We start from the raw sequence: 26,989 nt of genomic DNA on the forward strand, positions 1-26,989 counted from the left end.
AAAACCTATGATCTTACCTTTAACTGGAACATAGTCAACAAAAGAAAAAAGCAAACAAAATATAACCAGAGACATAGAAATTAAGAATAATCTAACATTAGCCAGAGGCGAGGTGGGAGGGTACAATGGGGGAAAGGGTTTTTAGGAACTACTACAAAGGACATATAGACAAAACCAAGGGGGAATGTGGAGGCAAGGGAGGGAGGGATGTTTGGCTGGGGTGGGGGGCAAATGCAGACAACTGTAATTGAACAATAAAACAATTTTAACAAATAAATACCTGGATAAGCATGGACGGCTACATGCAAAAAAAAAAAAAAAGAAACTCAATCACCAACTTACACCATACACAAAAGTAAATTCAAAATGGATAAAATTTAAATATAAGTCATGACTCCATAAAAGTCCTAGAGGAGAACATAGGCAGGACAATCTCAGATATTGTATGCACCAATATTTTCACTGATATGTCTCCTAGAGCAAGGGACATAATGGAAATAAGCAAATTGCATCTCACCAAAATAAAAAGCTTCTATATGGCTGAAGAAACCATCATTAAAATCAAAAGACAGCAGTCATATGGTAAAACATTTTCTGATACTTTGGACAAGGGTCTGATGTCCAAAATATGTAAAAAATTCATACAACTCCACTTCAGGAAGACATAAAAGCCAATTTAAAAATGGGCAAAGAATTTGAACAGACACTTCAATGATGTATGTCCAGATTTGGACATACAGTGGGCCCAGGAACATATGAAAAGATGCTCAAGATCACTGGCCATGAGAGAGATGCAAATTAAAACCACAAGGAGATACCATTTCACACTGGTGAGAATAGCCATCATAAACAGATCAACAAACAAGTGTTAGAGAGGTTGTGGGTAAATGGGAACCCTAATGTACTGTTCGCGCACATGCAGACTTAGCCACTGTGGAAAAGAGTATGAAATTTCCTCAGAAAACTAAAAATAGAACTACCCTTTGACTCATCAATATCTCTGTTGGGATTATACACTATAGATCCTGAAATACCAATTCAAAGAACCTATGTACCCCCAGTGTTCATAGGAGCTCAATTCACAAAGCCAACTGCTGGAAGCAATCTAACTGTCCATCAGTAAATGAATGGGTCAAAAACTCAGGTGCATTTACACAATGGAATACTACACATCAGAGAGAAAGAAGTAGCTCCTACTCTTTGCAATAGCATGAGTAGCACTGGTAAGCATTATGCTAAGTGAAATAAGCCAGGCAGTGAGCGACAAATACAATATGATCTTGCCCATAACTGGAACCTAATCAACAAAAGAAAAAAAGCAAGCAAAATATACCCAGAATCGTTGAAATTAAGAACAATCTGACAGTAACCAGAGAGGAGGTGGGAGGGGGAGGGGATAATACAGGGGAAGGGTTTTCAGGCGCAACTATAATGGACAAATGTAGGAAAACCAAGGAGGATGGTGGATGCTAGGGAGGGAAATGGGTTTGGCTGGGGTGGCGGGAGTGGTAGTGGGTAAATGCAGACAACTGTAATTGAGCATCAATAAAATAATTTTAAAAATAAAAATAAACTTTAAAAGTTCTTTGGAGGGGTAAATCGTTTGATATATTTATTTGACTACTTTAAAAATATAGTGAACAGTCAATTTTAAATTGGACCCAACTTGAACAATAGGTTAAAGTTTGCTCTATATAGAATGGAATAATGCCCTTCAGCTTCAATATGCAAAATAATCACTGTGATCATGTTAAAATGCAGACTCTAATTCAGTAGCTCCAGGTGGTTCTCAAGATTCTGTAATTCAAACAAAATTCTGGGTGGTACAGATGCTACCAGTTCTCAACTGGCACTTTGGGTGGCAAACTATAGAGACCTAAGTTGTACCTGCCTCAAGATATTTTTTTTTCACATTTGGGGCTTGTACAGCTAAAGGAGAGATTTCTATGTATATGTGCATGCTCCCCAATTGCGAATTTTGTCCATATACAGTACTAATGGTATGAGTGTTCTTGTTATATATCTTTTAAATCTGTGTGGGATATTCTAAACCTTTCTTCTTTGGGGTTCTTGTTTGTTGGTTTGTTTGTTTTCTTGAATGAGTAGCAATAGACCTGGAAGAATCCATCTGTGTTTTACAGCCTAATTTTCCCTGTACACTGGCTAATGTGAATGGGTTTACCTGAGTTTCAGGATTTCTGCTGCTCATGCTATGTTTCTGTAGAGCTGAAGTGGTTCCAATTCCTTCAGAGTCTCCTTTATTGTAAACAAAGACTTTGTGAAGATGCAAATACTTAGTTTCTGCTTTACTTTGGATTGCTTCTCTGATAGAACGTTTTCTAAAAATCAGCAGATTAGGTATGGCTGTAATATTATCTCACACTCTTAACAGTGGTGCATATTGGCTGACTAGTACACCTGAAACAACAAGGGACTGGGTGGTTAGCTGTTTTTCAGGTGTTATTTTTCTTGTTTCATCTGTTTCCTTCTCCTGCAGGTGGTATGGATTCCATGAGGCAAGTGTGACCCTGACACCCAGCCTTACAGCCTCAGCCTGACACCCAGTTGGGTGGGAAGGGCACCATGGATGGCTTAATTGAACAGAAGAGTGTGCTGGTACACAGTAAAATCAACAATGCTGGCAAGCGGAATGGCTTAATTCACACCAGAAACTTCATGGCTGAAGGCAGAGATGGCCTGGTGTCTGTTTACCCAGCACCCCAGTACCAGAACTGTCGGGTGGTAGGCAGTGCAGCAGTTGCCACCCTGGATAGCAGGAGGAATGAGCCAGTCCAGCACCTTCTGGACCCCAACACCCTTCAGCAGTCAGTGGAGTCCCACTACCATCCCAACATCATCCTCTACTCCGAGGGTGTGCTGTGTTCCTGGGAAGATGGTGTGGCAGCCGACTGTTGTGAGACCACATTCATTGAAGATCAGTCCCCTACCAAAGACAGGCTGGAGTATCCTGATGGAAAGTTCATTGATCTCTCAGCTGATGACATCAAAATTCACACCCTGTCCTATGACGTGGAGGAGGAAGAGGAATTCCAGGAGCTGGAGGTCAGAGGATGTGTTTGTGACAGGCCTTTGGGAATGGGATGTGGGAATTTGGTGGGATCTCACAAGTACCTGGCAAAAATTAGAGAATAATACTAGTGTGAGAAAATGAAGAGAAAGTGAAGCACTCCTTGTGTCCCTTAGCCCTTTACTATTTGTGGAAGATAAGAGGAGTATAGAGAAACTGAAGGACAAAGACCAATTAGGTATTCAGGAGGCATGATCGGAAATCACCTAAGCTACTAGCTGTCAGGGTACAGCTACAAATGAATTTAAAAGTTGTTTGCACTAACAGATCACTTTGGGACTGCTGCTAACACCCCACCAACAGGAAAGATGGGTGATTGGCAACAGTGGGCAAGATGAGAGAGGAGCTTGTGGGCAACACAAGCCCAGAAATGCCTGTGACATGACAATTTGGGAAGTAGTCTTGCTGCCACATATGTGTGGTTTCCTTTGCTGCCATATGTGTGGCATGGCAGTTTCTACTAAGATATCATTGGTATAGATAAAATCTGTTGAAAGTAGTAGAGTCTCTAACCTAAAGGGTAGTTGAGTTGAATTATTGCGGGAATCACTCTTTAAGTAAACTGCAGAGCAGGTAAGGATATTTGGATCACGTTTTTTAGAAACACACATTGATACAGTGTGACGTGCACAACAGCCTCCTGTTATACAGCTCATCCCTTCCCCTTTGATGCAACTCCCAATTGGGAGGGCAAGAGTGAGCTGTACATGTCTGAACAAAAGCCATACTTTTGTCAAATAGGAGGCGGGTGTCCAAGCTTGAGAAAGTAATTTCACTGCCTTGAAGGTAGAAAATATTCCTCCAGGGCATGAGTGGCAGGGGTAGAAGAGCTGGATTTTCTGGGGGAGGCTAGAGAAAATGAGGAGCTTTGGAATAGAATCATACCCACACCCATGGGACCCCAGAGTGTGTAGAAGGCCACTGAAATCATAAGGAAATGATGAGCCAAGGAGACCAAATGTGCCAGGATTGGAAGTACGATGAAAACCAGGAGCAGCTGGAGAGAGATGTTTTAGTCAAAAGAGAAATTCAGAAATGGAAAAATAAAAGTAATGTAACAATCCCTATGAATGGAGCTGAAAACCAACTGACAGGAAGCAGAGGGAAGTTACTGCAGTGGGAAAGGCTATCCAAGGAGACCTTCATATCATCTGATAACACCTGTTAAGCAGAAGAGAAGGATGTGAGTTCTGGCAATGCTAGAGTTTTAAAAAAGTTGGGAGAGTGCTTTGACTTTCATTTGAAAGCCTATGTTAAGTGTCCTCTGTTTTCCAAGGTCTGAGGCTTGTGCTGAAAGCAAAATTGTAAGTGCTGCTTACATGCATAAAGTATCAGCATAATGCAGGAGTTATGTTGATAGACTACCTAGTATGTTCTGAGAGCATCTAGAGAAGGGAATGGGGCTCTTGCACTGCATCTTGAGTAGTTCTGTAAAACTCCTTTAGGAATTCTTTTAAAATAAAGGTATTTTCACAGCAACATTCTTATGGGATAGATAAGACACTCTTTATTCTATTTCTGCAAAGGGAAAAAAATAATGCCTGGTTAGAAGTGTCATCATATATGCAGTGACTATTCTAAGGCTTATTCTTTTTTTCATTCCATTAAATCATAAATAGGCAGGTATAAATAGCATTTACTGCATAACAAATCACCCAAAACTTAATGGTTTAAAACAATAACTACTGACTTAGATCGTGATTCTCAGGGTGAAAAATTTGAATGAATCTCGGCTGAACAGGTGTCGCTGTGCTGGTCTTATCTGGGTTCCCTCGTTCTGTTTTAGCTGCTGCTTGTGTAGACAACTGTGCTTGGGAATGTTGGCTGGCCATTGAGTAGTGTTACATAGGTGACTGGACCACATGACTGTCATCATCTAGCAGGCCACTTCATTACATGGAAACCATGGTAAAGATTCCAAGAGCAGCAAGAGGTGTGAGTCCTGGTATTTAAGTGCTTTTAAAGTCTTTGTTTGTGTCACACATGCTATTTTCTTATTGGTCAAAGCAAGGCAAATGGCTAAGCTCAAACTCTGTGGGAAGAACTATTCGGGGTGACAGTATGGAACAGTGCCAACAAGTTGGGTGTCAATACTACAGCGTTCTACCACAAGACAAAATTTGGACTACTAGGCATATTTTTTAAGATCATCTAATTAGATGGTAACAACAGCCATGCTTATATTATGACTGAAATAAAAACACACAGCACATACTGAACTGAAGCTCTTCTCAGAAGGCAGTGCTACTTCAGACAAATGAAAACAAAAATGATTTTAACTTCTTCAGTAATTCTATAACTTCACTTGGTTTATAGCAAATTGAAAACAACAGTTTTTAGAAAGCCATTGCCCTGGTGAAGAGCAGGAGCCCTTGTTGCTAGAGTTCCTGTTTACTGGACAAACTGTCTCTCATATGTCCTTTTATCACTCTACATGAAAAGGTTTACCTCTGGCATTTATAATGGAAGTTTCCCTGATCCAGAGAGCTTTGCTCACCTGATACACATTTTTGGAAGAGCATACAGACTTCAGCTTGCCTTCTACATTGTGGTATTAATGTGATTAGGTTCTGTAGCTAAATTCAAAACTTTTTATGGAAAGGCCTCAGAAATTATAATTTGCCTTGTTCTACCTAAGAGGATGAGCTGTTAGTTACAGTGAAGTTAGCTGTTAGTTGTGATTTGTATCATATGGAGGGAGATCACAGGTGCCCACTGAAGGATTCACAAGAATGCAGAGGTGGCTGCATTCAGTATCCTGTACTCACTATGACTAGAGGTCTCCCTCCTTGAATACCTGCAGGACGATCTTGCTGCATAATAAATTGGGCCCAGTACATCATAGCTCCAGGGCCTCCTCCCTGGTTTTTGCCCACTATATCATCCAGTTTCCAGCTGGAAGCTAAACTTGCAGCTTACAGGAACACCAACAACAAGAAACCACTTCTCTTTTTTTTTATACAAATAAACTCAGAGATTGCAGGCACAAATAATAAAGTAGTTCTATGGGGTATAAAATGGAGTTTAAAGTTATGAAATGAAGTGGGTCAAGTTCAGGCTGGAGAGACACTGACAGTCATCCTGCTATTAGAGATGCTTATTATATTTTGGATGGCCAATTATTATTCATTTATTTGTGACAATGCAAAATGTTTAGGGACTTAGAGCACATGGAAGTCATCACTTAAAAATAATGCCCAAGAGGGTTGAGCCCTTTTTTCACCAAAAGAAGGAAGGAGAAGGCAAATATGTTTATGGAACATCTACTCTGTGCCAGACCCTTAATACACATTCTGCCATCCAATGCTCACATCAGCACAGGCCACTGGTACTATTACTGTCCCACTTTGTACATGAGGAAACCAACGCATGGGAGATGTCCAAGGTTGGCTTTGCTGGCAGCTCTTCAATCTCAGACATGCTGATTTCAGACTTATCTTCTAATGCCAATGCTATTCTTTCTACATTAAAAAAAAACAGGCTAGAGTAAGCTGCTATTTCAGAACCCCCAAATAAAGCATGAAGAGACAGAGCTGAGGTAGTCACAGGATACTTCTTTACTTTTGTGAATCCTCTGCTATTGCTACCCAAAATCTTTGAGTTTGCCCTCCCAGTAAAAAATATGATCTGTTGGATAGGATGTGACAAATGCAATGTTGCACTTACATATGTCTCAATCATAAATATAAACAAAGGTGGGGAGGACTCAATAGACATTTAAAGAAAACCCAAATGCATGAGTGAAACAGAACACCACCAAAAATAAAACAACTGACCCCAAGGAAAAAGAAATAATTCGGTCAACAATAAAGAACACTTTGAAAATTATTTTTAATATTCCTCCAGAATTTAAGAGGGTCAATTTGGGGGATTGTTTTCTTTTGTTTGCTGCATTGCACTAGCTGGAACCTCTGATACAATGTTGAAGAGGGTGGTGAAACAAACAGTTTTGCTTTGCTCCAGATCTCAAGTGTAAAGCATTCAGATTTCCATGGTATAGGATAGTGTCACTAATGTTTATAATCAGTTAAAGGAAGTTCCCGTTTATCAAAACTTTGTTGAATATTTTTTATTTTTTAAATTATTTTATTGTTGTTCAATTAGAGTTGTCTGTATTTTCTCCCCACTCCTCCCCCATTACCCCCTCCAAACCCACCTCCCTCCCTTGCTTCCACCCTCCCTTTAGGTTTTGTCCATGTACCTTTTAGACTTGTTCCTGAAAACCCTTCTCCCCTCTGTCCCCTCCAGCTTTCCTCTAGCTATTGCTAGATTGTTCTTACTTTCAATGACTCTGGTTATATTTTGTTTGCTTGTTTGTTTTGTTGATTTTTTAATTATTTTTTTGCAATTTTTTTTACTCCTATCCCACCCCCCGTGCTCCCCCCTCCCTCCCATTTTGTTTTGTTGATTCTGTACCAGTTAAAGGCAAGATCATATGGTACTTGTCCCTCACTGCCTGGCTTGTTTCACTTAGCATAATGCTCTCCAGTTCTATCCATGCTATCACATAGGGTAGGAGCTCCTTCTTTCTTTCTGCTGCATAGAATTCCATCCTGCAAATGTACCATAGCTTTTTGATTCACTCATTTGCTGATGGACACTTAGGTAGCTTCCAGCACTTGGCTATTGTAAATTGTGCTCCTATGAACATTGGAGCGCATAGGTTCTTTTAGATTGGTGTTTCAGGGGTCTTAGGATATAATCTCAGCAGTGGAATTGCTGAATCAAAAGGCAGTTCAATTTTTAGTTTCTTGAGGAAACTCCATACTATTTTCCACAGTGGCTGTACCAGTCTGCATCCCACCAACAGTGCACTAGGGTTCCCTTTTCTCCGCATCCTCTCAACACTTGTTTCTTGGTTTGTTTATGTTGGCCATTCTGACGGGTGGTATCTCATTGTAGTTTTAATTTGCATCTCTCTGGTGGCTAGTGATGCTGAGTATCTTTTCATGTGTCTCTGGGCCCTCTGTATTCTTCATGATTTGGAATATGTTCTTTCCTTCATAGCTTTTTAATATTCATTTCTTGTTGAGCAAGTTTGTATATATTAAGCTACTAGATTTTATACTATAGTGTATTTCAATTCACATATTTTTCCCCTCCCTCCTCTTAGCCCATTTTACTTCCCCCATTCCTGGAATTATTTTCATTTCAAATTTTGTTTTCTCTCTTGCTACAACTTGTACCCATTCCTCACTCTTAATATTTCTCCTCCATCCAGACACAAAAAAAAACAACTTTCTTGTCAAGGGTCATCTCACATCCTTTTTCACTGCTCTTAAAAGTACCTGCATTCTCTCTCCACCTTTAACAATCTTTGCTAGTTGGTTGTGGGTAGAATAGTTGTTGTTGCTTTGTTTTTTTTTTTTCAATTTTATCTTTAGAGCTTCACTAATTCTGTATTTCAGATTAGATTGGGCACGTTCAGGGTGGTATGGCTGTAGACTAATTCTGTATTTCAAATATCAAATTTTACTGGGCCTATCTCCTGCTCTTTTTTTCTTCTCCAATTTCAATTTTGCCATCTTAGCTTGTTTTTTTCTATTTTTGTCTTTATTCTGTTTTCCTTTCAGCCTGCCATTTTATTTTTCTTTAGTCTCCTTTTTTATTTTTGATTCTTACATCTCAAATTTTAATTTTTCCCTCTCTTAGCCTAGTATTTGCTCCTCAATTTTAGTATTCCCTCACCTTCTATCATTTCTAAATCACTTTCCATTTCTCTAAACATCTTTTAGACTTTTCTTTTTTTCCTATTTGCCTCTTATTCCCACACAACCTATATTTATTTTAGCTCATTTATTCTTCACAATACTGTGGTGGATTTTTCATTCCAGTTTGGCTCATATATTTTTATTAATAATTTACTGTTTTTAATTTTTTTCTTTTCTCTCTCACTTTATTTTTTGTTTAAATTATTTTATTGTTGCTCAATTACAGTTGTCTGCATTTTCACCCCACCAGTCAGCCCCCATCCCAGCCAAACCCACCTCCCTCCCTTGCTTCCACCACCCCATTTGGTTTTCTCCAAGTTCCCTTTAGAGTTGTTCCTGAAAACATTTCCTCCAATATAGCCTCCCACCTCTCCTCTGGTTATTGTCAGATTGTTCTTAATTTCAATGTCTCTGGGTATATTCTGCTTGCTTTTTCTTTTGTCGATTAGGTTTTAGTTAAGGTCAAGAACATATGGCTTTTGTCCCTCACTGCCTGACATATTTTACTTAGCGTGATGCTCTCCAGTTCCATCCTTGCTGTTGCAAAGGGTAGGAGCTTCTCTTTCTCTCTGCTGTATAGAATTGCATTGTGTAAATGTACCATAGTTTTTTGATCCACTCATTTGCTGATGGGCACTTAGGTTGCTTCCAGCACTTGGCTATTGCCAATTGTGCTCCTATGAATACCGGGATGCATAGGTTCTTTTGGATTGGTGTTTCAGAGTTCTTAGGGTATAATCCCAGCAGTGAAATTACTTGGTCAAAAGGAAGATCCATTCTTGGTTTTCTGAGAAAATTCCATACTATTTTCCATAGTGGTTGTACCAGTCTGCAATCCCCAGTGCACTAGAGTTCCCTTTTCCCCACATCCTCTTCAACACTTGCTTGTTAAATTGTTTGTGATGGCCATTCTTGCCAGTATGAAGTGGTTACTCATTCTGGTTTCAATTCGCATCGCTCTGATGGCCAATGACACTGAGCATCTTTTCATATGCCTATGGGCCCTCTGTATGTCCTCCTTGGAGAAGTGTCTGTTCAAGTCTTTTGCCCATTTTTAAATTGCATTGTTTGTCTTCCTAGAACAGAGTTGTGTGAGTTATTTAAATATTTTGGAGATCAAACCCTTGTCCAAAGTATCATTGGAAAATGTTTTCCCACAGGGTTGTCTCTGTTTTCATTTTTTTTTAATTTTTAAAATTTATTTATCTTTAGAGGGGAAGGGAAGGAAAGAAAGAGAGAAATATCAGTGTATGGTTGCCTCTTATGTGTCCCCCGATGAAAACTGGCCTGAAACCTAGGCATGCCCCCTGACTGGGAATCAAACCACGATCCTGTGGTTTGCAGGCCTGTGCTCAATCCACTGAGCTACACTAGCCAGGACTCTGTTTTCATTTTAATACCATGCAGAAACTTTTTAATTTGATGAAGCTCCGTTTTTTATTCTTTCCTTTATGTCTCTTGCTTTAGGGGACATATCAATGAAGATATTGCTGTGTGGAATGTCTAAGATTTTCTTGCTATGTTTTTCTCTAGAATGTTTCTAGTGTCATGACTTATACTTAAGTCTTTTATAGATCTTGAATCTACTTTTGCATATGGCATAAGTTGGTGATCCAGTTTCATTTTTTTGCATGTAGAGATCCAGATCTCCCAATATCTGAAGAGGCTATTTTCACTCCATTTCATGCTTCTTCCCCCTTTGTCAAATATTACTTGATTATAGAGACTTGGGTTTATTTCTGGGCTCTCAGTTCTGTGCCATTGGTCTATGTGTCTGTGCTTATGCCAGTACCAGGATGTTTGGATTACTCTGGACTTGTAATGCAGTTTGATATCAGGTATTATGATCCCTCCTACTTTGTTCTTCTTTCTCAAAATTACTGCAGCTATTCAGGGTCATTTATTATTTCATATAAATTTCTGAAATGTTTGTTCTATATCTGCAAAATATGCCATTGGTAGTTTAATAGTAATTGCACTGAATCTATAAATTACCTTGGGTATTATGGACAATTGGATAATGTTAATTCTTCCAGTCCATAAATGTGGAATGTGCTTCCATTTGTTTGTGTCTTTCTTAATTTCTTTCTTTAGTTTGTGTAGTTTTCTGACTACAGATCTTTCACCTCTTTTTTTAAAGATTTTATTTATTTGTCTTTAGAGGGGAAGGGAAGGAGAAAGGAAGAGAAATATCAATGTATGGTTGCCTCTCATGTGTCCCCTGATGGGAACTGGCCTGCAACCCAGGCATGTGCCCTGACTGGGAATCGAACAGTGATCCTTTGATTTGCAGGCCCATGCTCAATCCACTGAGCTACACCAGCCAGGGCTCTTTTACCTCTTTATTTAGGTTTTTTCCTTGCTACTTTATTTTTCTTGTTGCTATATCAATTGGGATTTTATTTTCCTATTTTTTTCTCATATTTTATTGTTGGTGCACAAAAATGCCTTTGATTTCTGAATATGGGCCTTGATTCCTGCAGTTTTGCCAAATTCAATTTTTAAGTTGAGTAAGTTTTTGGTAGGGTCTATAAGATTTTCTATGTACACTATCATGTCATCTGCAAAATGACAGTTTTGTTTCCTCTTTTCCAATTTGGATGATTTTATTTATTTTTCTTGGCTGATTGCTGTGGCTAAGTTGTCCAATACCATGTTCAATAGGAGTGGTGAAAGCAGGCATCTTATTGTTGTTTCTAATCTTAGTAGGAAAGATTTTAGTTTTTGCCCATTAAGTATGATGTTGGCTGTAGGTCTCTTGTATATGCCCTTTATTATGTTGAGGAATCCTCTATTGCCACTTGCTAAGCGTTGTTATCATAAATGAGTGGTGTACCTTATCAAAGGCTTTTTCCATATCTATTGATATAATCATGTGATTTTTTCATTCATTTTGTTTATGTGATGCATTACTTTCATTAATTTGTGAATATTGTACTATTCTTGCATCCCTGGGATGAATCCCACTTGACTCTGATGTATGATCCTTTTAACATATTTCTGGATGCAGTTAGCCAATATTTATTGAGGATTTTAGCATCTATGTTCATCAGCAATATTGACCTGAAGTTTTCTTTTTTGGTATGTCTTTATCTGGTTTTAGGGTTAGGATGATGCTGGCTTCATAAAGAGAGTTTGGGAGTCTCCCATATTCTTGCAAATTTGGAATAATCTGTTGTTGTGGACCACTCTGCCTGCTTTCAGGAATTGTAACCCGACCCCCTATGGCTAAGGGCCAGCAGCTGACCTTTGGAATGCAAGCCGCAGGAGACAAAGCTTGTATCTGTTAGCAAACACTGCCTCAGTTTCCTCTCCCTGCCCCCAAAGCTTGGTCAGAAGTCAATGATGGGTAAGACTCCTCACAGCGGGGGGCAACCTAAGCCAGACATGATCACTTGGGAGGCCATCATGAAAGGACTCAAGGGGCTGCAACAAAGAGCAATGGACTCTTGCCCCCCTGCTTTGACAAAGCCCAAGTCCCCCCGTACTCTGGGAGAAGTGCTTCCTGGCTGTAATCCCCTTAAGCCTGAATACCTGATGGGGAGGCGGTACAGCTCCTTGCCTTGCTAGAGTGATATCCGGGGTAAATCAGGCATAAGAAAGTTTTGTTTCCATAAGAGGAAACAAAACTGTCATTTTGCAGATGACATGATAGTGTACATAGAAAATCTTATAGACCCTACCAAAAACTTACTCAACTTAAAAATTGAATTTGGCAAAACTGCAGGAATCAAGGCCCATATTCAGAAATCAAAGGCATTTTTGTGCACCAACAATAAAATATGAGAAAAAAATAGGAAAATAAAATCCCAATTGATATAGCAACAAGAAAAATAAAGTAGCAAGGAAAAAACCTAAATAAAGAGGTAAAAGAGCCCTGGCTGGTGTAGCTCAGTGGTTTGAGCATGGGCCTGCAAATCAAAGTGAAACCTGTGAAACCTGCTTTGTTTAGAATGCTCTCATTTAAATGATAAGGGTCCAAGCAAGAAGTTGTTTTTTTTCAAAGTTTTATGGCTCCTTAGCTATCTGACCCTGACTGAGAGTAAGCCCTCATACTGCTTTGAATGCTATCTATTGTTTGAGCCTTACCTGTATTCCTGTGTATTACAACCCATGAAAGCCCCTAGAGGAGGGGACTCAATGCCGTTTTCCCCTGAGAACCTGGCCACTGCTCAAAGCCTTTTTCCTCTGGGAAACTGGATACCTCTCCTCCCCAAGCAGATCACATCATGTCTCAGTCATGTTTACTCTCATCCAAGCACATGGGGGAACTTGAGAGGAAAGTCACCCCCACAATCTGTGAAGTATATGAGTTAGCTCTTCCTTAAATGCGTTGTTAAATTTTCCTGTGGTACCATCTAGTCCAGGGCTTTAGTGTCTTGGAAGCTTTTCAATTACTGTTTCTTCTTCTTTTTTTTTTTTTTACCATTTTTTAAATTTCATTTTAATTGTTGTTTCAATTAAATTCAGTTTTATGGCTTTTACTCCCATCCCAGCAAACCCACCCAGCCCTCTCCACCTCCTTCCCATTTCCACCCTCCTAGTTTTTGTCCATGTGTCCTTTATACTTGTTCCTGTAAACCTTTCTCATTTCCCCCTGCAATTTCCCTGAAATTCCCTCTCCTCTCTCCTCTGGTCACTGTCAGCCTGTTCTCTATGTCAGTGTCTTTGGTTACATTTTGCTTGTTTGCCTGTTTTGATGGTTAGGTTCATGTTAAAGGTTAGATCATATGGTATTTGTCTTTCTTGGCTTGGCTTATTTCCCTTAGCATAGTGCTTTCCAGTTACATCTCTGTTGTCACAAACAGTGGGAGCTACTTCCTTTTTTCTGCTGCATTGAATTCCATTGTGTATATGTACCATAGTTTTTTGACCTATTCATTTACTGATGGACACCTAGGTTGCTTCCTGCCCTTGGCTATTATAAATTGTGCTGCTATGAACATTGGGGTGCATAGGTTCATTTGAATTGGTGTTTTGGGAGTCTTAGTATATAATGCCAGCAGTGAAATTGCCGAGTCAAAAGGCAGTTCCATTTTTACTTTTCTGAGGAAAATCCATACTGTTTTCCACAGTGGCTGTACCAGTCTGCCATCCCACCAAAAGTGCACTGGGGTTCTTTTTTCTCCCCATCCTCTCCAACACTTTCTTCTTGATTTCTTTATTTTGGCCATTCTGACTGGTATTAGGTGGTATCTCATTGTGGTTTTAATTTGCATTTTCTGATGGCTAGTGATGCTGAAATTTTTTTCATGTATCTCTGGATCCTCTGTATGTCCTCCTTGGAGAAGTGTCTGTTTAAGTCTTTTGCTCATTTTATAATTGGGTTTTTTCTCACCTTCGAGGGGAGTCTTGTGAGTTCTTTATATATTTTAAAAGTCAAGCCCTTGTCCAAGGTGTCCTTGGCAAAATATGTTTTCCCACATGGTTGGATCTGTTTTCATTTTAATACTGTTTTCTTTAGGCAGGCAGAAGCTTTTTAATTTGATGAGGTCCCATTTGTTTATTCTTTCCTTTATGTCCCTTTCTCTAGGGAATATATCAGTAAAAATATTGCTCTTGAAATATATGAGATTTTCCTGCCTATGTTCTCCTCTAGAACTTTAATGGTCTCATGGCTGATATTTAAATCTTTTATCCACCTGGAATTTATTTTTGTGTATGGTGTAAGTTGGTGCTCAAGTGTCACTTTTTTGCACGTAGCTCTCCAGTTCTCCCAACACCATTTGTTGAAGAGGTCATTTTTACTCCATTTCTTGTTGCTGCCCCCTTTGTCAAATATTAATTACAACAGAGATTTGGGTTTATTTCGGGCTTTCTCTTCTGTTCCATTGGTCCATGTGCCTGTTTTTATGCCAGTACCAGGCTGTTTTAATTGCACTGGCCTTGTAATATAGTTTGGTACCAGGTATTGTGATCTCTCCTATTTTGCTGTTCTTTCTCAAAATTGCAGCAGGTATTCTGGGTCATTTATGATTCCATATACATTTTTTGAAGTGCTTGTTCGATGTCTGTGAAATGTGTTATTGGTACTTTAATAGGAATTGCATTGAATCTATAAATTGCTTTGGGTACTATAGATATTTCGATTATGTTAATTTTTTTGATCCATGAACATGGTATATGTTTCCATTTGTTTGTGTCTTTCTTGATTTCTTTCTTCAGTGTTGTATAGTTTTCTGAATACACATGCTTTACTTCTTTGGTTAGGTTTATTCCTGGGTATTTTATTTTTCTTGTTGCTATACCAAATAGAATTTTTTTCTTGGTTGCTACTTCTGCTGTTTCATTGTTGGTCTATAAAAATGCCATTTATTTCTTGATATTAACTTTGTGTCCTGCTGTTTTGCCAAATTCATTTATTAGGTCCAGCAATTTTTTGGCAGACTCTATAGGATTTTTTATGTGCACTATCATGTCATCTGCAATGACAAAACAATGACAGTTTTGTTTCATTCTTTCCAATTTGGATGCTTTTCATTTCCTTTTCTTGTGTGTTCCCTGTGGCTAAAACTTCCATCACTATTTGAATAGAAGCGGTGAAATTGGACAACCTTGTCTTGTTCCTGATCTTAGTACAAAAAATTTTAGTTTTTGCCCATTGAGTATGATGTTGGCTGAAGGTCTCTCATATATGGCCTTTATTATGTTGAGGAATGCTCCTCCTGTTCCCACGTTGCTGAGTGTTTTTATCATAAATGGGTGCTGTACCTTATGAAATGCTTTTTCTGCATCTATTGATATAATCATGCAATTTTTGTTTTTGATTTTGTTTATGTGATGCATTACATTTACTGATTTGAGAGTATTCTACCATCTTTGCAATCCTGAGATGAATCTCACTTGATCATGCTATATGATTCTTTTAGTGTATTATTGGATGTGGTTTGACAATATTTTGTTGAGGATTTTAGCGTCTATATTCATAAGCAATATTGGCCTGAAGTTTTCTGTCTTTGTTGTTTTTTTATCTGATTTTAGGATTAGGATAATGTTGGCTTCTTAAAGTTTGGGAGTCGTGCATAATTTTGGATTTTTTGTAATAGTCTGTGAAGGATAGGGGTTACCTCTTCCTTAAATGCTTTGTGGAATTCTCCTGTATAATCATCTAGTCCATGGCTTTTTTATGTTGGGAGTTTTGTGATTACTGCTTCAATTCTATCTATTGTTATTGGTCTATTCAGGCTTTCTCCTTCTTCTTCATTTAGTTTTGGAGATTATATTTTTCTAAAAATTTGACCATTTCACCTGGGTTTCAAATTTGTTGGCATACAGTTCTTCATAGTAATTTCTTACAATCCTTTTTATTTCTGTGATTTCAGTTGTAATCTTTCCTCTTTCATTTCCGATTGTGTTTATTGGATCCACTCTTTTTATTTTTTGATGAGCCTGCTTAAAGAATTATTGGTATTGTTTATCTTTTCAAAGAACCAGCTCCTGGATTCATTGATCCTTAGAACTGTGCTTATAGTCTCTATATCCTTTAATTCTGCTCTGATCATGGTTATTTTCTTTTTTCTACTTGCTCTGGGCTGTCTTTGTTGTTGTTCCTCAAGTTCTTGCAGGCATAGGGTTAGGTTGCTTCTTTGAAATGTTTCTGTTATTTTTAGGTGAGCCTCTATTGCTATGAACTTCCCTCTCAGGACTGCCTTTGCTGGTCTCATAAGTTTTGAGTTGTTGTGAGTTCATTTTTGTTTGTTTACAGAAACTTTTTGATTTCTTTTTAATCTCTTAAACTTTTTAATCTCTTTGTTGACCCTTTCATTGTTTAATACTGTGCTATTCAATTTCCATAGTTTTGAGTGTTTGGATTTTTTTCCTTGGGGTTGGATTCTACTTTGACTCCCTTGTGTTCAGAGAAAATGCTTGTTATAATCTCTTTTTTTTCAATTTGCTGAGGCTTGTTTTGTGTCCTAGTATGTGGTCTATCTTTGTAAATTTTCCATGTGCATTTGAAAAGAATGTGTATTTAGCTTATTTTGGATGAAGGGATCTATATATGTCAGTTAAGTCCATTTCATCTAGGGCATTGTTCAATGCCATAATACCTTTTTTGAATTTTTGTTTGGAAGATCTGTCCACTAACAGTGGAGTGTTGAAACCCTTTACTATAATCGTGTTGCTGTCAATATGTTTTCTGAAGTCCTCAATATTTTCTTAATGCATTTGTGTACTCCTATGTTGGTTGCATATATATTTACAATGTTTATGTCTTCTTGGTGGATTCTTCCCTTGAGTAATATGAAGTGACCTCCTGAGTCTCTCTTTATGGCTCTTTTTTTTTAAGTCTATTTTGTCTGATATGAGACTTGCTACCCTGGCTTTTTTTTCTTGTCCATTTGCTTGAAAAATTTGTTTCCAACCCTTCACTTTAAGTGTGTAGGTCTTTTGTCCTGAGGTTGGTCTCTTGCAGACAGCATATGTGTGGGTCATGATTTGTTATTTATTCAGCTATTCTATGTCTTTTGATTGGAGGATTTAATCTATTTAAGGTTCAGTTTATTATTGATATGTACTTATTCATTTTCATTTTCGTACCTGTGCTTCTCTCTCTTCCTTTCCTTAAAGAAGTTCCTTTAGCATGTCTTGTAGAGCTGGTTTGGTGGTGATATATTCTTTTAGACTTCTTTTATCTGGGAAGCTCCTTATTTGGCCTTCTATCTTGATTGAGAGCCTTGCTGGGTAAAGTAACCTTGGTTGCAGGCCTCTGGTTCTCATTACTTCTAATATTTCTTACTATTTTCTTCTGGCTTGGAGCATTTCCATTGAGAAGTCATCTGCTAACCTTATTAGGGCTCCCTTGTATGTTAATTCTCTCTGCTTCTCCCTTGCTGCCTTGAAGATTCTCTTTGTCTTGGAGTTTTGCCATTTTAATTATGTGGTGTCTTGATGTTGGCCTGTTTGGGAACTACTTGATTGAGACTCTCTGTGTTTCCTGGATTTGTGTGACTTTTTCTCTGATCAAATTAGTCAAGTTTTCCAACATTACTTTTGCAAACAGTTTTCTATATCTTGCTCTTCTCCTTCTGTTATCCTTATAATACAGATATTATTACATTTCATATTGTCCTGCATTTAGCTTAATGTCTATTCATTGTTCTCAGCCTCTTATCCTTTTCTTGCCTTTTCTCAGTGTTTTTTTCTCCTTTGCCTCCAGATCACCGATCCAATCTTCTGCTTCATCAGTCCTGCCTTTGATTCCTTCTACTGTGTTCTTCAGTCCAGATATTGTATTCTTTCTTTCCTCTTGCCCCTTGTTGATAGTTTCTCTTTCTTTTTTTCATGTTGATATAGTTTGCAGCAAGATCATTGTAGTTTTTCTCCTTTTTATTGTAATTCTCTGTGAGCTCATTGAGTTTCCTGATAACCATTGCTCTGAACTCAATATCTGATAGTCGATTTGCCTCTATTTTATTTAGCATTTTTTCTAAGGTTTCCTCCTCTCCTTTCATTTGGGGATTGTTTCTTTGTCTTCCCATTGTCTGTGAGAGTCTAGTTGTTAGCCTCAGCTTCTTAACTTGATCTGTTCTGGCTTCCTGGGTTTATGGTGTGAACTTCTGTGGTAGAATACCTGTTAGATTCAGGGGTACAGTCTTCTTGATTTCCTGAGCTCACTGGTCTTGGGCTGTTGTTTAAGTTGGCTCTGTGTTATCTTTTGTGGGTGTTGTTGTTGGGTCTTTTTTGGTGTGTCTTTCCTACCAGCTGGTTAACTGAGGGTCACTCTGTCCACCACCTGTTTTATTTTATTTTATTTTGCTGGCGAGGGCAGGTTGTGTTGAAGTTAATTCTCCCATGTGTACAAGGTTTTGAGGAATCTCTCTTTCTCTTGTTCAGTTGTTTGTTCTGGATAATTTCTCCACTATTTAGTTGTATTTCTAGATAGGTTCTGGATTGAGGTTAGTGTGGCTTCCACTCCCTCCTTCACCTTCTATTGTTTTTGTCTGCTGGTGGTTTCTTTATTGTTGGGTTTTGTCTTCCAGAAGGTACCCTGATCTTTGTGGCTTCCCTTTACTCTTTTTTGTGATCAGTTGGAGGGGTAAGGCAAAATGGTTTAAGATAGCAAGAGAGCATTCTGTGCTCTTTTCAGTAGTAGCCAGTAGAGAAAAATAGGAGATCCTTTGGCTATGTATAGTGTTAATCGTGATCTTCTGCACAACTAGCCACCTTTTAGAAAGGAGGGAAAGAAGGTAAGACTCTTATTGTGGAGGAAAGGATTGTGAGTTGGATCTAGAAAGCTGTGAGGTTGTAGGAAGTCTGATTCTGAGGTAAGGTGAGAGTAAAGGATAGTGAATATGTGTAGTGTGTGAGAGAATACAATTAACCACTATGATAATAAAGTTCAGGAAACCCTGAAGCAGGCTAAGATCTGGGAAGGGTGTTGTGTAGTATTTACAGTTCTATGGAACAGCTAATATTACAGCAACAGTCATAAGACAGAATCTATCAGATCTGTATAACAAGAATAGGGAGTATAGGACCTTCAGTAGTGTGCTAATGGAACACAAGTGAAGTGAAGGACAGTAAATTAGCAATACACTATGAATGACAGAACAGAAAAACCTGTCAAATGATACAATATAACCAACCAAGTAAAGAAGACTAAACAGAAAAAGAGGAATACAAAAATACTATTAAAATAAAAGATGTAAGAATAAAGAAAAAATAATAATACAAATATTCAATAACTTGCAGGTTCTCTGTAATATCAAAGTGAAATTTGTCTCACTGTCGCAACTGTGGGATGCCCTTCTTTGGGTCTAACTGTGGTCTTTTCACAGTTCCAGGTTTTTTTGTCTCACGTGTAGATATTTAAAAGAAGAAAGAAGATATTTAAAAGAAGAAAGAAGATATTTTAAAAGAAAAAAAGATATTTAAAAACAGAAGAAGGAAGAAGAGATAAAAAGAGAAAGCGGAAAAGGGAATAAAACAAGAAAAATGAAAAGAAGCAAAAGGAATTGGGAGATAAAAATAATAAGCATTTTAAAAATAAAACATTACTTAAACAACAACAACAACAAAAAAAAAACCTCTTGCTGGTTTCAAACTTTGCAACAGCATGGGTGGAACTGGAAAGCATTATGCTGAGTGAAATAAGCCAGGTGTTGAAGGACAAATACCATATGATCTCACCTTTAACAGGAACCTAAACAACAAAAGAAACAAGCAAGCAAAATATAACCAAAGACACTGAAATAGAGAACAGGGGGACAGCGATCAGAGGGGAGAGGGGAGGGAATTTCAGGGGGAAAGGGGAAGGATTCACAGGAACAAGTATAAAGGACACATGGACAAAAACTAACAGGGGTGGAAATGGGAGAAAGGTGGGGAGCACTGAGCGGGGTGGGCTGGGACGGGAGTAAAAGACAAAAAACTGTACTTGAACAATAATTGAATTTTAAAAATATTTTTAAAAAAAACATTTCTATGAAGCCAGTTAAAGGCTATAGAAATGTTAAATAACCATGCCAGAGGTTAGCTGCAAAGCTGTTGCTATGCAAAACAGCTCTCAATGGCTCTGCTCCACGTGTCCCCTCCCCCAGCTCAGACTGGTGGAGGTAAGGACATTACATATATATATATATATATATATATATATATATATATATATATATTCCTCTAATATTTCCTGAACACCCTGAGTTCTGGACGCCATTATGAATCCCCATTTGGGCCCCCCACCTTGACTGCACCTTGTTACATCCTGATTACCAGTGTTTTGAACTCTGCATCTGATAGGTTGGTTGTCTATCTCCTCATTGCTTAGCTCTTTTTCTGGAATTTTGATCTGTTCATTTGGGCCATATTTCTTTGTCTCAGCACACCTGTTAAGTTGTAAGGAGGAAAAACTTTAGGTTTTTACCAGGGCAAGGCAAACATCTTTGCTGTGAAGCTATCTGTGTGGGAGGGGTCAGAGAGGGAACAATGCCACTCACTTGCTTCGCTCTAGCTCCACTTTCCAAGAACTCTCCTGAGAGACTGGGAGTTTCTTTCACCTTCACAGACCTCAAAGTACTTTACAGCTAGAGGTTTTGAATCTTTAGTTTTCAGGCGAGCCAGCCCCTCCTCACCCCTGTGGTCCACTGCCTTCTTGCAGCTCTTCTCCACCTACCTGGCTGCCAGTCTCTGGTACTCCTACCAGTCTGAATGTTTCTTTAATTCCTTTGTTGTCAGAGTTCCCTGCAGTTTGCTATTCTGACAGTTCTGGTTGTTGTTGTGTTTTTTTTTAATTGGTTGTTGTCCTTCCTTTGGTTGTGTGAAGAAGTGAATCTTTTCTACCTATGCCTCTATCTTGACTACAACTTTGTACACTTTTTATTGTTGTTCAATTACAATTGTCCCCATTTTTCTCCCATTACCCTCTCCTGCCCTACTTACTCCCCACCTCCCACTGTTCAATCCTTCCCCCATCCCATTGTCTTTGTCCTTTGGTCCTTTATACGTGTTCCTTGACTTGACCAATTCCCCTTCTTTTCTCCATTTTCTCTTTCCCCCTCCCATCTGGTTACTATAGTTTGTTCTTTATTTCCATGTCTCTGGTTCCTTTTTGCTCACTTGTTTGTTTTGTTGATTAGTTTCCATTTACAGGTGAGATCATATACTTGTCTTTTACTTCTAGGCTTATTTACTTACTGATTTTTAGAAAGAGAGGAGGGGGAGTGAGAGGAACATCAATTTATAGTTTCACTTATTTATGCATTCATTGGTTGATTGTTGTATGTGCCATGACTGGGGATCAAACCTAGAACCTTGGTATATCAGGATGACACAAACCAACTGAGCTACTCAGTCAGAGCTACCCAAACATTATTATAGTCATTTAGGATATAGATGTAAATAAAACATACAAAGATTGCTCCCTTCCTAGTGCTTAGAAGAAGGGAGTCAGACAATAAATAAGCCAATACCACCTGGGGAGCAAAGAATATGCACCATGCAGGTAAGGGGATAGCGGTGGGAGACACCAGCAACAGTCTGGCAGGGTATTTTGGAATGATCTGATGAGAAATGACATTTGAGCAAAGCTCTGAGTGAGGTGAGGTAACTAGTTACATGTGTGTCTTTGGACAAGAAGTCCAGGATGAGGAACAGCAAGTACAAGGGCACTGAGGCAGGAGCATATGCTGGGAATATTGGAGGAACGGCAAAGAGCTCCCCAAGGGTGGAAGAGAGTGAAGGATCAGTCCACATAAGATAATGCTGTCTAAAGGAACTTCTTGAGATGATGGAAATGCTCTACATCTGTGGTATCCAGTGTGCTAGGCACTAACAATTTCTGGCTATTAAGCACTGGCATATGTTAATATGGCTGAGGAACTAATTGTTAGGCATATTTTATTTAGATCATTTAACTTTAAATAGTTCCATGTGGCTGTGGCAGCTGTACTAGTCAGGTTAGATCTGGATGTCATGGGTAGCTCTGGGGCCTCTGATCTTTTTTTTTAAAGATTTTATTTATTTATCTTCAGAGGAGAAGGAAAAGAGAGAGGGAGAGAAATATCAATGTATGGTTTGGGGCCTCTGATCTTGATCCTCAGTAAGACAGATTCAGGGAGCCAGTGGTCATGTCTGATCTTCATCTCAGTGAGCTGCCTCGGGTACTGCTGGGTTCCTTCTGATCCTTCTCTGTAAGCTGTTCATTGAGCAACAGGCCCACATTATGAGTTCTTTGTGAGGACAAAGGATTGTGGAATTCCCTGAATTTGTTAGTACATCTGCAGCTTTATAGTTTCCATTGCCAAATAAATTTTGCTTATTATAGAAAACACTAAAACCCAGAAATGAAAAAAGTCAATGATACACCCACCATTCAGAAGCATCTAATTTATATCTAAAAGAAATATAATATATTCACTTTCTACCCTGGTTAATACTTTATTAATTATTAACAACTTTGCTGGGCAATTCATAAATGGCCATGCCATTATTTCTTATGACTATATAGAAATCTATGTAGAATTTTTTGTAATTTTACTGTTTTTAAACACTGTCAGGAACACTAACAGGGGTGTCCAATCTGCAGACCATGGGCCACATATGGCCCAGGATAGCTATGACTGTGGCCCAACACAAAATTGTAAATTTACTTAAAACATTATGATATTTTTGTGATTATGTGTCACAGAGCATTTAGTGTATGGCCCGAGGCAACTCTTTTTCTTCTAGTGCTTACAAGGAAAAGAAAAGTTTGCCAAACATTTGGATACCACTGTAAGTCTAGAACAAACACCCCTATATGCTTGTCCATGTGTTTCTTAGACTGTGCTCTTAGAAATTGAGCATCCATAAGATGTTCTGGATTCCGGCTTCTTGAGGCCCAGTCCTGTAGCATTCTTCTCTCCAATTCCCTACTCTCTCCCCTAAGCCACAATGTAGATGTTCTCCAGAAGTAACAAGCAGCAAATATCAGGGGGAATAAGAGAGCAGCATATAGCCCAGAGGGAGTCAATAGGGGAATGAGTAAGGCTTGAGTGAGACTAAGTAACACAGCTGAGTATGGCTTCCCACCCCTAAAATTGTACCGTCGCAGCCTTTGCCCTTAGAGCTCAGTGAATGTGAAATATCATGACTTTTGAAATATCACAGCATCATGCCTAATATAATGATTATTTTATTAAAATATCACAAGGAAGAAAACTTCAAGATTACTAAGACCCATGCCATTTAGTGGAAGCAGTAAAAATGGGATAGAGAATGGGAAAATTGAGGGGTGAGTGGCCAGGGCATCGGAGTACCACCTGAGGGACCCAGCAACTTGTGCATTTCTCTACTTTCTTGCAACATTTGTCTCCTCCAAAGGTTTAGCTCAAAAGGGAGGTTTAGCTCGGAGGTTTAGCTCAAAGGTTTAGCTCAAAGATTCACATGGACTGTAACCTCCACTGGAATGCTCTCATTCTGCCTTACAAATATTCCAATTCCAAATATCACCCATGAGGAAGAATTTAAGAAACAGCTTCTGTGTGTAATGAATTCCTTTGTGTTGTTGGTTGTGTATATATCTTCTTTATTTAGTTTATTGGTGTGAATGTAGCATGATGCCCATGGACACTTATAACTCACTAATGAAAGAGAGCTAGGCTTTTTTTAATACCCTGTTATTTGTCTAAATTATTTTAAAATCTATTTTAATCAAAATTATTTTGGTGCCATGTAGCTACAACTTTGCAATTTATATTGTGCTTCCCTTATCCTTTTAAATAAAAATCTGTGGAGATTTTGATGAAGTGCCCTGAAATCTAATTCTTTGCTTTATGGTTATAGTGATATAATTCTAAGAAATTTCAAAGATGGAATTTGATGTTGACAGTCTGTCTGTGTGGTCTGGGGCAGCAGTTCACACATAGCTGGCTATTTGATTGAAAAAACTCTCAACTGACCAATATCAGCACTGGACTTCATGTAGGCACCATGAAACAGACCGTTCAAGATGCAAAATCATCAGAATCCTTAAGGCAGAGGAGACACCTTATCTTTGGCCAAAAAAAAAAAGCTGAGGTAAAATGAAGTTTACTCATAGGTATGGTTTTGGTGTCCAAACTTAGCATAGTACAGAGCTCTGTAGTGAGCAGCCACTGAGTAGGTGGTTCTGTGATTTGGCAAGATTTCAATTTCTCAGAGCCTAGCTTTATCCTTTGCAAAATAGAAGTAACAATAAAACTAGGAAGAACACCTATTTCCAGAGTTATTAGAATCCACTGAGCTCAGGTATATAAAACTCTTTGTGAATGAAAACCACCCCCCCAAAAAAAAAAATTCTAAGCAAATATCCATCAACCAAGTTGGTGTACAGGTGTGAGGACACCCACTGGTAGCATCTGAATTGAGGGCTAGAAGAAGTGTCTGTCCCTTCAGTTCTGCCCCTCTATCTCTCCTAGAGTTCTCTTTGGATATGGCCCAACCTAGGATTGTCCCTAGGTTTATCCCTTCCCAGACCTTCTTAGCACATTATGCAGAGGACCCTCAAAATGCATCTCAGCCTTTCCAACTTAGCTCTGACATTTCAGGTTGCTTTCTTCCAGAGTGATGTTCTGGAGACCTTGGAGTTGACATGGTTACTTGCCTGTGGAAAGGAACAGCTATGAAGATATTCAGACTTTTCCTGGAAGCACTGCACAGCCATCATTCAAAGGAGAGTTGGCATATGTGCATTACACAAGCATATGGGTGCACCTCAGTCCACTCATAACTCTCACCCATGGATTATGCATCCCTGAAAACTGTTTAGCTCCCTACTCTGACAAACATAGAAACAGTAATTTTCGTTTCCCTCTATTGTTGGGGTAAACATATTCATGATGCTGCAGAGTAACAAGAAGATAAATTTCACAGACAGAGATCTGGGTAAGATATGCTGTGTGATTCCAAACTCACCTGTACTTGTGACTCACCTGAGAAGAGACAGAACCCAGCCAGCAGCAAGGAACTGTGAAGCAACACCTCAGAGCCTCTGAGCTGCAGGTCTGGGGTAGACAGATGCTATGTAGACAGTGTGTCACCCACTTCCATCACAAAGCCCTCCACGGAAGGTCATTGTTTGTGATTTGAGTGAGCCCATCAGAATTTGTACGTTTTCTCCAAGTCACCTAGACAAAATGGGTTCTAAGAGGAGGCTTCTGTAATTTCACTGAAGCACCACCACTGTCTGTGCACTGATTAGAGGCTCTGGTTGCCATTTTATATGCATTTTAATTAACAAAAATAGAAAAGGACATTGTCACCACCTGCGGGCTTCATTTGTGTTTATCTGTGTAGGAACATCAGGTGAGGCATGAGGATGCATTGCTGTGGTGGTGCTAGTGTGAATGGTATCCACACAGGTGTTAGGCTCACTCGGGGTACCCACCTGAGTGTTGGTCTGGTACATCAGGTGATCACCTGCCTTTGAAGCCACCTGACTAAGTGGCCAGCATGCACTGCAATGTGGTCCTGAATATCTCCAGCCTGTAGCAGGCTGGTTAGCAACTTCCTGCACTGACAAAAGCTGGAGTTAAATGTGAGTCCATCTCTGGATAAAATAAGTTCATAGAATGGCCTTAGTTTGGTATGAGTCATCATGCATGTGCCATGTACTGGTGAGAGAAGATTTGTAGTGGGAGCCCAGCAAGTGGGATAGCTAATGAGAATAAAAGCATTCTCTATCTGTACATGTAGGAGTGAAAGCACATTCACATGACAGTGCTTTAGCATCCTAGAGCTCTGGTGTGCCCTCTGTGGGACAGTTTGGTCATTGTAATAATCAGAACTGCTTTTTAAAATCACTCTGTCTCAGAATAGAGTAGAATCCACAAGAGTGTGTGTCTTCTGAGATTACCCAGTTCTATCCTCTGCAGAGCAGACCTTTACACCCCCCCCCCATTCCAGGCCTCCATCTCAAAAATCTGTGAAGTAATTGTCTTCTGTATGATTTTTCTGTGAAATGACCCAATAGACCTGTACCCAGGATTTTTATCTTCCTGTTCTTGCCAGGGGTTCCCTCAGCTGGGGTCTTCCTTTTGAGGAGAGGTACTTGCAAACATAATAACAACAACCTTCCCAGAGGCTTCTTCTTATGCCAGGCTCCACCTCCAAATTCAGAGGGCATCATAGATTGATTCCTTTATTAATACTTCTGTTCCATCCCCATCTGTTCTTTTTGCAGAGCAACTACTCCAGTGATACAGAGAGTGAGGACAACTTTCTCATGATGCCCCCACAGGACCACCTGGGCCTCAGCGTCTTCTCCATGCTCTGCTGCTTCTGGCCTTTGGGCATTGCAGCCTTCTACCTGTCCCATCAGGCAAGTCCACACACACACACAGAGCGCACCGGGCTAATAAGGAGGAGAGCCCAAGAAGACATTCAGCTTATGTCAGCAGAGGGGGCTTTACTTTATGGTTAAAGTAAGACCCAGGATAGTTAGCGTACCACAGGGAGGTCAAGGCCATCTTACCTCAGTGTCATCATAGGATTTCCCCGTGGCTGCTGAGGCAAGGTGGGAAGTCTTCAGAAAAAAAAGGCTGAGTGATGGAAACAGGTGTTCACTGGGGAAAAGCAGATAAGTTGAGGATCTTGGCCTTCAAACAGGCACTTGGGCTGAGACAGTGGTATTGACCCATAGAGACTAGAAAGCTCTGTGCCCAGTATGGAGATATCTAACTTACTTAGAGTGGAGTAAAGGGGGTTTCATTTTCTTTGTGAAATGTTCATTCATATC

General features: G+C 39.2%; 1 protein-coding gene across 1 annotated transcript; it reads left to right on the plus strand.

Moving 5' to 3' along the window:
* The first annotated feature begins 2,490 nt into the window (after nucleotides 1–2,490).
* SYNDIG1 (synapse differentiation inducing 1) lies at nucleotides 2,491–26,989 on the plus strand. The gene is made up of 2 exons (XM_037055503.1): nucleotides 2,491–3,063; nucleotides 26,435–26,989. The coding sequence occupies exons 1-2, from the start codon at nucleotides 2,584–2,586 to the stop codon at nucleotides 26,672–26,674; spliced, it is 720 nt and encodes a 239-aa protein (XP_036911398.1). The 5' UTR covers nucleotides 2,491–2,583; the 3' UTR covers nucleotides 26,675–26,989.

This window comes from Sturnira hondurensis, unplaced genomic scaffold (genome assembly GCF_014824575.4).
Source record: "Sturnira hondurensis isolate 20B ecotype Veracruz unplaced genomic scaffold, ASM1482457v3 Scaffold0008640, whole genome shotgun sequence".
In the NCBI taxonomy this organism is placed as follows: Eukaryota; Metazoa; Chordata; class Mammalia; order Chiroptera; family Phyllostomidae; genus Sturnira; species Sturnira hondurensis.